General features: G+C 51.4%; 1 protein-coding gene across 1 annotated transcript; it reads right to left on the bottom strand.

Annotated features, from left to right (window-relative positions):
- Nucleotides 1-7,553: 7,553 nt before the first annotated feature.
- ELFN2 (extracellular leucine rich repeat and fibronectin type III domain containing 2) lies at nucleotides 7,554-10,702 on the bottom strand. The gene has a single exon (XM_064455048.1). It carries the CDS (start codon nucleotides 10,270-10,272, stop codon nucleotides 7,846-7,848), a length of 2,427 nt encoding a protein of 808 aa, XP_064311118.1. The 5' UTR covers nucleotides 10,273-10,702; the 3' UTR covers nucleotides 7,554-7,845.
- Nucleotides 10,703-12,054: the final 1,352 nt, after the last annotated feature.

Below are 12,054 nucleotides of genomic sequence, written 5' to 3'. Positions count from 1 at the left end.
TTCTCCCACTCCATGATGCAGCTGTCATGGTCCACCAAGCAGGTTCTGGAGGCAGAGGTCAGTGTGGTTTGCTGCAGGGGCTGCGTCAGTTGGACACAGTTATACTCAGAGGCACTTGAGAGAACAACACAGGCTCCCAGATGCAGCACAAACCTCATCCCTTCCCTGGACACACACTGGCTCACACAACCCTGTGCAAAGCAGAGGACTCCCAAAGTGTCTGACTGGAATCAGCCAAAGGCTGCTTAAATACAAGCACTGCCTAACTCTTTCATCACAGATCATTTTGGCCTAGAGGGCTGACTACAGTGCCTCCATGTCCCCACAGCCCAGCAGTTCCTACCTGGCTTCAGGACATTTGTGATTACTTCAGCCCTGACAGTCTTCCCTTCCCAAAGCTTCCCTCTCCCCCTAGACAGCATCTGCAAATACATCTTGTCCTTTCTCATCCCTGTGGCAGAGCAGCCAGATGAAACACAGGGACTGTGGAGACAAAATCGAATTTAGCAACAAAATAAACAGCATGGGGGCACTCTACTGATTACAGTACACCTCTTTATAATTTATGCATTAATTCCTCCCAAGGTTTGAGATTCCCTGTCTCAGAAGGCCCATATCCCTGCACTCCAGAGATGCAGATGCCAGAAACACTACCTTGACCCAAAGATCCAGTTTTCCAACAAGCGCATGAGGTCTGACTAACCCCAGTAGAGCTCCTCTTTGTTATGCGCTCTTGTCCGTCCCCCGGAGATGCACAGCCCAGCACCATTCCTTCCCACACTCAATCATTCTTCCCAAATCCAGTGAAGAACGTGTCAGACTGTGAAGCATCTGCCTGTAGTATCATCTGCCCCCAAGGCTGCTCTAAAATCAATCCAAGCATTAATAAGAGTCGTCAGCTACTGCAGCATATATATCCAGGAGCTGAAAGTCACTGTTGTGTCCATATTCACAATGCCCTAGGACCATTTATTCCTGCCCCTCCCTATGCTAGAAACAGAGGCTGTGAGCTCAGAACACCCAAGAAGGAAGCTCAGAAACCATGGTTAGACCCATCTGATCAAAGCTGGATGTGCAAGGGCAAACAAAGAAACCATCTGAGCCAAGCAGCAGTACCACTCTTGGGAGAAACTGGAAATGAGAAAAAACAGAGGGCAGAGAAGAGACATCACATGCAAGGGAATGGCTGCTATGTCACCATACACAAATTGGCCTTAATTATGTGTATAAACGCACCAATAACCACGGATTTGCTGGCTGTGTTCTTGACTTCAAATATTGATGCTTAGGAAGAGCTGAGATCAGGATATCTGCTGGTGGATTAGGCTACAGATTGCTCAGTCATTACCCATGGCCGAATCACCTGGCTTGGACTGCCTTCCTCCAGAAAGCTCTGAAAATTGGCAGAGGATGCCTCTCAGTGCCAGCTAAGGATTTGTTGTGTAGGTGATGGATGAGGAAGTGCTGCCCTACACCCAGGAAGTGCTGTATGCATGGGGCATGAACTGAGTGCTATCAGTGCAGGAGGGGACCAGTATCACAGCAGAACTAAGGCAACAGTAAAAATGAGGCTGTGTCCAAACAAGGTGATATCCAAGGGCAGAGAAGGTGTGTGACTGGGGGAGTAGATGGCCACTGGGTGCCTGGGAAAATCCAGAATCCTTCTCCCATGCCCTGACCCAGCTTTCTCAGTTTCTCCCATACCCCATTCCCTCCCATCCCATCCCACCTCCTCTACAAGACAAGGCTGGGACAAATGGACTCAGAAGCAGCTTTTCATATTTTTTGTTTGTTGTTTTTTGGTTTTTTTGTTAGTTTTTTTTTAAATAAGAAATTTATTGCAAATATAGAAATTGATTTTCTCCATACAGGAATCTCCAAGTTGAGGAAAAACGATTTCGTGCCATTCAGTTTTAAAACAGGAAAAGAAAATAGAGGGGGGGGGGGGGGGGGGAAGAAAAGAAGGAGAAATAAAAATCTAAAAGAAAGGCAAAAAAAAAATAAAAGAAGAAGAAGAAGAAGAAGAAAAGAACATAAGTCCAACTCAAATTTGTCCATACACAACCGGGGGGGGGGTCACAGGGTTGTTACGGAAGGAGGAACACCAAAGAGGCCACAAGGAGCCAGTCCCAGCAGCTACCTCCCAGGCCCTTCCTTACAGTAAAGGGCTGACACCCCCAGCTCTGTGCCTGGCAGCTGCCCGCCCCTTTCCCACCCCCTCGCCCCAGGTGCTGTGCTTGTGAATGGACCAGCCGTACCAGCCCTGGTGGGTCTGGCCTGACCCGGCTGGCCTCTTCCTCTCCTCCCTAGGAAGGTGGAGAGCAGGCAGCGGGGGCAGGCCACCCAAGAGCAAGGCCTCACAGTGGCGGTGGTAGTTATGGGGGAGGCAAAGGCCAAGCCAAATGTGCAAGGATGGGGCAGACAGAAGGGAGGACTCTAAGGGGCAGAAGGGGTGATTTACCTCCCGGTGGGGCAAGGAGTAAAGGAGGTGCCCACCCAGTAGGAGAAGGAGAAGCCAGGCAGAGATTGCCCCCTCTCCACCTGGGGATGGGGGCTGGGTTGGGGCAGCCCCACAGAGAGCTGCCCTGGTGGGACTGCACATGGAGAGGTATAAAGACATCTCCCCACAACGTGTGGCAGGGGAAGTTGAGGGGACGCAGACCAAAAATGCCCCTCACAGTACAAGGCCAAAGCGGCTGGAGGGATGGGGTACAGGAGTGCGTGCGTGTGTAGCGGGGAGGCAACAGACCCTCCCCTCTGCCCCTTCTTCGGGGAAAGACCCAAAAACACCTGCCTCAGCTAGGATGGGCAGGGGAAGCTGAGGTGGGGCAGGCTCTGCCAGCCCTACAAGAGACCCTGGTAGCCCAGTGGAGGGTGGCACTCAGTGTCCGTCCCACACCAAGCCACCCTGAAGATGCTCCCTTCTGCTCAGACGGTGGGACAGCAGCAGGCTGCCTCCAGCAAGAGGATGTGGCTCCATGAGGCTCTTCTTGCGTGCAGCTTGTGCTGAAGGAGGTGGTGATGGTGGAAGGGGTGTTCTCCAGGCTCCCAGAGGCTGTGTATTCTTCCAGACGCAGCTGAGCTTTCTGGTCAGCAACAAGCATGGCAAATGTGATTTCAGGGCCCTGGGTCCAGCTCCTGCCTGTGTGGCAGCTGCCTGCCCTGTAGTGCTGAGCTCTGCCCTACAGAGAGGGGCCACAGCTTGTCATGAAGTCTGCCCAGCTTTTTTCTTCAGGCACTGCTGACTTACTCCCCACCTCCTCTCACACAGCCTCCACCCCTGCACTCAACCCTTTCTTTTGCTGGTCCCTTTCTTCCTTTACCATCCCATTCTGTTCAGTGTGGCCATCTCTTCCTCTGGTCTTTCCAGCCTGTCCCTCTTCTCCACCCTCTCCATCCCCCTCTATCTGTCCCCTCCTTGCCTCCCCATTCCTTGGTCCCACCACACCTTCCTCACCCCTGCTGTGTCTGACCCTCCTCTCCCTTCCTCAGTGCCTTTTCCCCCTTCCCTCTGGCATCTCCCCCTCCTTCCCCCAAGCCTGCCTGGCAGAGCCTCCTCCAGGAAGGCAGGCTGATTAGCATTGCAAACACACAGAGGCTTCCTCAGCCCAACATAAATCTTCATTTGTCAGTCATGAATATTTCATACCTGCCTCGGGAGGGATTTATTCAGCATGGAAGAGTGGGGAGGGGGAGAGAAGAACATGGCACCACAGCATAAGGTGGGATAGCACTGACAGAGCTCTGCCCCATGGGAACAGCATGCCTACAGTCACCTTCACTCTTCTGCATGCAGGAACCCAGCCCAGGCTCCTGGCCCCTGCTCCCCCCACCACCCCAAGGCTGTTCCTGGGGGAAGAAGGCAGGTCGGCACCTAACCTCATTCTTTACCCTCCACTTTTTCCAGTGAGGTGAATTAAACCCCTGTTTTCTCTGCCAAGAGTCACCAACCCAGAAATAAAGTGTGAAAGGGGCTCATTCTGGTTCTGCCCCATGGATCCACTTTGCCCTGTGAGAAGGCAAGGCTGAGGAACTCTTGCCAAAGCCAAGACATAGAGGGCTTAGAAACTCCAAGCAGTCTATCTGAGCTTTTTCCCACCAAAGAGGCCTTAAGTGTTTCATCATGCCCTGCTCTCTACCAGGGCCACCCATGGGAGAGGAGGGGTAGAACAGACCTAATCCACAGCTCCCTGCTGTCAATGAGATGAAATTGGTGGGAGGTCTTCTAGTGATTGCAACCAGCTCCACATCAAGCTTTCACTGTATTTCACTGGTTTCCCTGCAGCTGAAGCACTCCTTGTTCCCCCAAGAATAGCCTTGCTTGTAGATCTGGGGAAAGAGCAACCAGGACATGGGGATGGTAGTGACCATTTCTCTTATGAGATCTATATTGATGGGCCTCATTCCTATTTCTAAGTAATTAGGAGAAATGGTGACCACTAGCAAGAGCAGGCCTTTGCTATATAACACATCCCCCTTCACACACAAGACCCTGAAAAGCAGCTGAGAGACCACATTTGGGACAAGGGGAGGGGGACACTGAAAAGAAGAAGGAATGTTTTTTGTGGGGCTGATTGGGTTGGGTTCTCTTTGGGGTGTGTTCCCTCCCAAAATGGTAGGAGTCTCTCATAAAATCACATCAGGATGAAGGAAAGGAGAAGGAAAAACAGGGACAAGGACCAGAGAGACTTTGGGGGAGGAGGTTAAATTCCAACAAACTGGCACATACACAACAGGTGTTTGCTCAGAAAAATACAGTAAAATCATCATGCAAATAGAACGTTAAATCTGCTTTCCTCCAACAGGGCTGGCATCACTTTGTGAGCCCTCATCCCTGGGGAGGGAGCAGGACAAGGAAGAAGGGAGGAGGAAGGAAGGTGGGACACTTTGTTCCCTTTCCTTGCCCTCTTCCTCCCACAGAACAGTCCATCTTGTGCAAACTTCACCCACTGGTTTGGAGTGGGGGGCTACAGTTGGGAGAGAAATGGCTTGTCCTTCCTACCCAGCCTTACCCCCACCACAGGCAAAAGAAGGGCCTGATGATAGCTGTATCCCTGACCTTTCTTTTCTGCCTCATTGGGGGTGATGGGGGGAGGGAGCAGAAACCATTACAGGTTAACGCTCTCCCCAAAAGTATAGACTGAGTGGAACTGATTACAAGACCGTACAGCAGAGAAGCACGGAGAGGGAAGAGGTGGGGAGAGGAACAGGACTCCATCCCCCCGTGCCTATCATCCCTCATTTCCTGTCCAGTTCTGTGCCCCAGCTATTAGTCTTTCCTGCTTGGCTGGTTGCCATGCTGAAAGACCTTTGGGCCTGCTCCATGTGGTAGCTGGAGAGGCTTCTGCCTAAATGCCGAAGCATGTCTCACAGCATTTATCTGTCTTGATTTGCTGCATTGTCCCAACATGGAGGGACGCCTAGCAGCAGTGATGTGACTTCCCTTCATCCTCATACACATACACACACACACACACACACACACGTGCACACACACCCCTTCTCTGGGTTGGACCGGCTCTTACAGTGTGGAGTCAGTCCCACGAATACCCATGGACTCAAGGCAAAATGATACTTTGACTGTGGGGAAGCAGTCTGATGGCGAAGGAGGCTGAGGCAATGGGACCAGGACCTGGCTGAGGATTGTTACCATCAGCATGCCTACAAGGAAGGAACCCCATGGGTCTTCACAGGTTTAGACCTTGGGGATTCCCCCTCTGATTTTCGCACACCAGGCTACTGCTACTCCTCACTTACAGAAGATTAAGTCATGTCACCTGTGGCACAGAAACCAGCTCTCACAGCTGGCAGTGCTACTACCTGACAGATAACAGGCAGATTCTCTGCAGGCAGCATGTAAATCCCTCCCAGAGAAGCTCCTGCACCCTCATCCTTCTCTGAGGGCCCCCCAAAACACTGAGGCTTCTAAGGAGCACCTCAGAAAGAAAATAACCACTTAGGAAAGGCCAACACAGCACAGGCCCTCATCCTGATAGAGGTGAACAATTGTCAAGAATTGGGGTGTTCTGCTCATGGAGAGGAGGCCCACTGTGCTGCATAAAGACTCACTCAGCAGGTAGCACCCCTGCCTGACAAGAAAACTGGGGGAGATAGTGCCAAGGTTGTGCTTTGTTGGGCTATTCAGAAATGGGATGAAGTGGAGGGGGTAGTAGGCTCATTCCCAAATCTGTGGTAGGTCTTCTATCCAAGGGACAGAGGTTGGGACATAGCAAGTGAAATCACTTGCCAAGACATTAAAGGATCCCTAAGAAAAGTTTGTCACAGCTAACTGTGAGGAGGTGGAGGATTTAGGAAGTGATAAGTTGCTTTGCCTCTAATGAGGGCCTCTAAGTATTCAAAGGGGCACTGCCATCCAGAGTCTGGTATCCGCTTCACAGCGTGGCTGCACACACAAAGGGGCCTTCTTCTGGAGCCATCCCTCTTGGGCTACTCCCAGTCCCCAGTCTCACATCCCTTTAGTTTCCTGTGCTCCTGCCTTCACCCTAGGCTGTCTCCTATCCATGCCAGTGTCCATGGCCTATTCAAGAAGAAGCCACTTGATGGCTTTTCTGTCAACCCAGTGAGGTGAGCAACTGAAATCCTATTCTTCACATCCACCTGCAAGTGAGGATGGGTGATGCCCTTCTCCTGCACAGCTACCCATCCCACATTCCATGGTGTAAGTCATTTGGGAAGAGCTGCAGAAGCTTCGTGTAGTACTTGGTCTGCTCAGCTCCTCTCAGGTCCCTACCTCATAGTAAGGGAGGCATGAACAGAGAATACTAAACCTATTGCACAAGGGCAGCCTGAGCATAGATATATATGGTGGGGAGGACCTCTGACCTGTGACAATTGTGGAGAGGTGGGAACCCTTTACACCTCTGAGAGACTGGACCTTTCTGCCTTTTCCTCCACCACTCCTTGAGGACCTGGCTTGCCATGACAAAAAGCACATTCATACACCCCCACCAGCTGGCAGAAAACTAGCTCTGAGCAGGCCTGGAGAGTGCCTACCATTCCAAAATTGCTGGTGTTCATCAGCAACGTTGTGACAGGAGAAGATAAGGAGGAAGAACAGCAAGGCCACAGAGCCTGTTGTGTGGCAGGTCCTACCTCCCTTGAGCCTTTGCACCTCCTCTCCTTCCTCCAAGGAGGATGGAGGTTCATAAAGTATCTAGACAGAAAGTACAAGCCTAGGGAGCCCTAACAGAGAAGGATAGGGAAGAGGAAAAGGAAAAGAAGTGAGAAAACGTCTTCCAGGAAATCCCACCTATCTTGGAAGGGGACCAGAGAGAGAGAAAAGCCTCCACTGCCAAAGGAAATAAAGGAAAAAAAAAGTGATGGAAGATTGGAAAAGTATGTGTGTCAGGTGGGCAGAGAAGCTTTCTAAACCAAAAGCTTTCTCCCCTCCCACCCAAAAGAAAAATCAGCCCTCAACAGGAACAGAAAGAGCAATAGTTCACAGCTGAGTTTCATGTCCACAGAGTGTCCATCCCTGCCCTTCCCCTGCCACCACCGCCACCCCCTCCCGGGCCGTTCCCACCCACCCACACTCCAGTGTTGTTACCACAGTGTCAGAGCAGGACGCTCCTCCCAACCATCTGCAGGCAGAACAATGGTCCCCGTAACACAGTAGAGACAATTCGGTGTGTGTGTGTCTGTGTGTGTCTGTGTGTGAGAGTTTTCTGTTGTTGTTGTAAACTTTAAGAAATGATTTTGTCAGTTTTGTATTTGTTGGGAGTATGTTGTTGTTGGTTTATTTTTCACAGTCAAGTGGCATTTTTTTTCTGGTTTTTGGGGGAGGGTCTTGTTTTGTATTGTTTCCTTGGAAAGAGCAAGGGAGAGTCACAGCTTCTGCTGAGCAGAGACTCCTTTCCAGTAATCCAGGATGTCATGCAGATCCTCATCCTTGGCAAACTGAACTTTCTTCCGCAGGGCATGCCCAGCTGCCATGTAAACCTCCTCCCTATGGTGCTTCTTGTAAGGCCGGAATCGCTCCCAGATCTTGTGGGTGCTCTCTGATGAGTACTCAGGGCTGGAGGAGTAGCCTGAGAAATAGTGTCTGGGGGAGAGCTGCGAGTATGTGGAGTCTCGCTTGGACCGTGAGAGTGGCTTGAGGAATGACACCCGCTGGCTCAGGGTGTCAGCACTTTCCTCATAGTACAGGGCCGGGAAGGAGTGACGGTGCTCACTGCAATGGTAAGAAGGCTTGACCTCCAAGTGGTGGATGGTGCCCGGGGACACCAAGGGAAGACGATCCAAAGGGCTGTTGAGTGGGCTGCCCTTCTCAATGTATTTGGAGTCAGACTTGCTGAGTGGTGGGTGGTCAGGTACATCCAAGCTGAAGACCTTGGCGCTCTTGATGGAGCCACTAGAGGAGACACTGCAGGTCTTTCTGGCCACAGCAGCATCAGCACTGAGCTGGCGTTGCAAAGGGTGGTGGGAGCTTTCCTTGTAGGGTGGGGAGAGAAAGCTGGGCCGCTCTAGCCCACCCGAGGAACTAGCTGGGATGGACTGGCACTCAAAGGCCATGTCTGAGTCAACACCAGTCCCACCACCCAGGAAGGAGGCTGTGTCCAGCTTGAGGGCATCAATGCAGTTGTTGATGATCTGGTTGACCTTGTCTACCTCCTTGGCTATAGTAGAGATCTCAGCAGCTGAGCCTTGCCCATTGTCAAGCTCCCTCAGGTCCTCATCCCGCTGGGTTCGTTCCAGCCCATCCCCACCACCAGTCCGCACCTCAATGTAGTTACCTTTAGTGGTGACTTTAGGAGTCTCAATCCCAGCCTCCATTGACTTTGATGGGGGCAGCTTCTCCCCAATCATGGAAGGGATGGAGGACATCCGTGAGACAGGGATGACTGGTGGCTCACCCAGCTTCTGGGAAGGATGGACCATGGTACTGGTGTCAATATCTGATCCATAACGCATTTCCAGGATGGTCTTTTTGACGTTGAGGGACTTCTGTTTCTCCTCCTGCATCCTCCTCTTCCGCAGGCAGTAGTACACCACCCCTAGGACAATGACCATCCCAAAGAGGCAACCCAGGGTGGTCATGATATAGTGTGTGGTAGTGGACGTACTGGAAATAGGGTCCTCCCTGCCTTTACTTCGGGTTGCAAAGGTCAGGCAAGTATGGTTGTAGCGCCTGTTGTTGCGAATGGAGGCCACACAGAAAGTATAATCAGTGTGGGCCTTCAACTTGTTGACAGTGACATATTCTTTCTTGCTCTTCAGTGTTGCTATGTCAGAAACGTAGCTGTTATTGTATTGGACCAGCACATACATCTTACTGTAGGGCATGGGGATGGTTACCATCAGGATGGCTGAGGTGATGGTGACATCATGGAGCTTGATGCTGGGACTGAAGGAGGAGTCAGTGGTGGAGGAGGCTGGAGGCTTGACTGAGAGGAAGTCCCCAGGGCTGATGGCAGAACCCTCATCCAGGTCACGCTGGGAGTCAGGTGTATAAGGGGTGGGGTTGACCCTGGAGAGGGAGGGGATGGTGCCACCTCTGCACATGGACTGGAAGATGGTGATGGCATTGCGGTTGTGGTGAGGCCGAGGTACCAGAAGTGGGTACCCAGCGAACTCCCGAGGAGTCTCACACTGAAGCCGGTCATAGTTCTTGGTGACATTGTTGAAGAGTGCCAGCCAGTTAAGAAAGCTGTAGAGACTACAGTCACAGTTGAAGGGGTTGCCAGCCAGTTCACACACCATCAGATTGCTCAAGCTGGTGAAAGTGTTCCCCTCCAGGCGGCTGAGACGGTTAGATGACAGGTCAATGCTAATCAAGCTGGGGCACTCAGAGAAGGCAGATGGGGTGACCAGCTCAATTAGGTTGTGCTGTACAAAGAGGAACTGGAGACGGGCCATGCCCCGCAACATGCCCTCTGTCAGGTTAGTGAGTTTGTTATAGCCCAGCTGTAAGACCTGAAGGTTTGACTGGCCCATGAAAGCCCCATCCTCGATATAGGAGATTTCATTCTTGGTCAGGTTCAAATCAGTCAGGTTGCCGAAGCGGTTGAGGGAGGAGTACAGCACCACTTTGAGCTTATTCTCGTTCAGACGCAAGTCATGCACTGTGCTGTTGATGTGCTGGGGGATGGTCTCATATGGGGGCTGGTTCTGGCTGCAGATGGCCAGCCACACATAACCTTTGTCCCCCTCAATCAGCCAGCAGTCACCTCGCACAGTGCCAGGGGAAAACAAGCAAAGCAGGGCAGCTGCCCACAATCCCAGGCACAACATGGTCTGCAGTGGTGCCCTCATCAGGATGGAAAAAAAAACCAACAAAAACCAGCCCCAAATCTCAGGAGCACTGCAAAAGCAAACTAAGGGGCAGAGGCAAGGGAAAGGGACACTAACTGGGGTTTAGCAATGGAAGGGCATGAGCACCCCAGTCCTATTGGGTGTCGTCACCATTATTTCTTCCTGCCCTCTGGGTCAAGCCAGGTGCATGGAGTAGGGGGAACACATGCAATCTGCTTCCAGCACACCCAAAAGCTATGACCATGGATGATTGATCTGGAAGGGAACTACCTTGTGCTTCTTTTCTAAACAAAAATTCAGGCTGAGGATAATGAATCTTCTTTGATGCTCATGAGCAACTTGCCCACCTTTTTCACTTTTCTCCCTCCCACCCACCTCCCACCCACACTGAACCCACCCCAAAATGAACCCAAGTCCTCCCCCCCTCTAGTCTTCCCCCGCCCCTCCACGGTGTGATTTGGAAGAACAAGGCAGGGCTGCCTCCTCTGTCGCTCACACTCCCTCGGTTCCTCCTCCTTCTCTTCCTTTTCTCCCGGGTTCTCTCTGAGAAGCTTCAGAGCTTCAGATCAAACATGTCGAAAACAAAAATACAGAGAGGGAAAGAGCAAGTGCACACGAGAGAGATCCATCTGTCACTGGAATCTGGAAAAGAAAGCACAGAGGAGACGAGAAGAGGCATCAGTTGGAGGAGCCTTTGAGATAAGAATATAGGCAGCAAGGTTTCATGAGAAAAGGGGAGATGGGGAAAGACAGCATTATAAGGGGTGCAAGCAAGAGAGAAGCGGTACTGCCTGCCATGCTCATAAGCCTTTGAGAAGGGAACCTTCACGATGTATAATCTCGTATCAGGGGTATGCAGAAGGGTACCTGAGCTCCCTTAAGAAACATTCTCCCACAGCCAGGGACGTGGGAGAAGGCAGCGGTGTGGGGGTAGAAGGGAAAGGGGAGGGAGGGTGGGAAACATAAGGCTGTTATTGCGGGGGCTCAAAACTCCTAGTGTAAACAAAGGCAAGCCCCAAGCACAGCCAAAGCCACAGATTTTCAACTGCCTGAAAATGATGTAAACAGAATGCATGAAGCAGGGAAAATGCAGACAAGCCTCCCCCCGTGAAAAAAAAATCCCACTTTTCTGTTTGTTTCCTTCCTTCCTTGATGCAAGAGGGATAAATAATTCAAGCCACGTGTAACCACTTGTGCTCTAAAAATTGTTCCTGCCTCTTGGTGCAGGGACAAGGCTGTTGAGGTGAGCCAGCCTGGCTTGAGCACGCTGGCGGGGGCAGGGTGTAGGCAGTGTGTCAAATATGAGCCTCTAGTCTCCCACCCAGCAATGCCAGCAGTCCTGCGCTCGAGCACATCACCCACCTACCTCTGCACCAAAGAAAGGTGCACAGCTTCCACCTTCCTACTTTGCCACCTCTCCTTCGGGGCTATGAGCACACCTCTTTTGTGGGAAAGGACACCTTACAGGGATTAGTGGCAAAGTGACATTTGCTTCGATGTATTTCTGGGCTCTGGGCAAGCTCCTGGTTCTGACTAGGAAGGGCAGCCTGGAGCACCCTTCCCTCCAGCTACAACTTCAACCCTTCTCCCACTGTGCTGAGACAGGAGCCTGGCAGGGGTGTCCTCAGGCAGCGCAGAGGAAATATTTTCATACAGTAGATAGAACATGTGGGCACTATGTTATCTTTTTTTTTCATTTTTAGGAAAAAAAAAACCCAATAAAAAACAGAGAAAAGGATTCTTAGTTAATGAAAAATAAAGATCCCCTCTTGCCCCTTTTAT

The sequence above is a fragment of the Phalacrocorax carbo genome, chromosome 1, assembly GCF_963921805.1.
Source record: "Phalacrocorax carbo chromosome 1, bPhaCar2.1, whole genome shotgun sequence".
NCBI classification, from domain to species: Eukaryota; Metazoa; Chordata; class Aves; order Suliformes; family Phalacrocoracidae; genus Phalacrocorax; species Phalacrocorax carbo.
The sequence above is the reverse complement of the archived record's forward strand: the minus strand, read 5'-3'. Positions and strand labels throughout refer to the sequence as shown.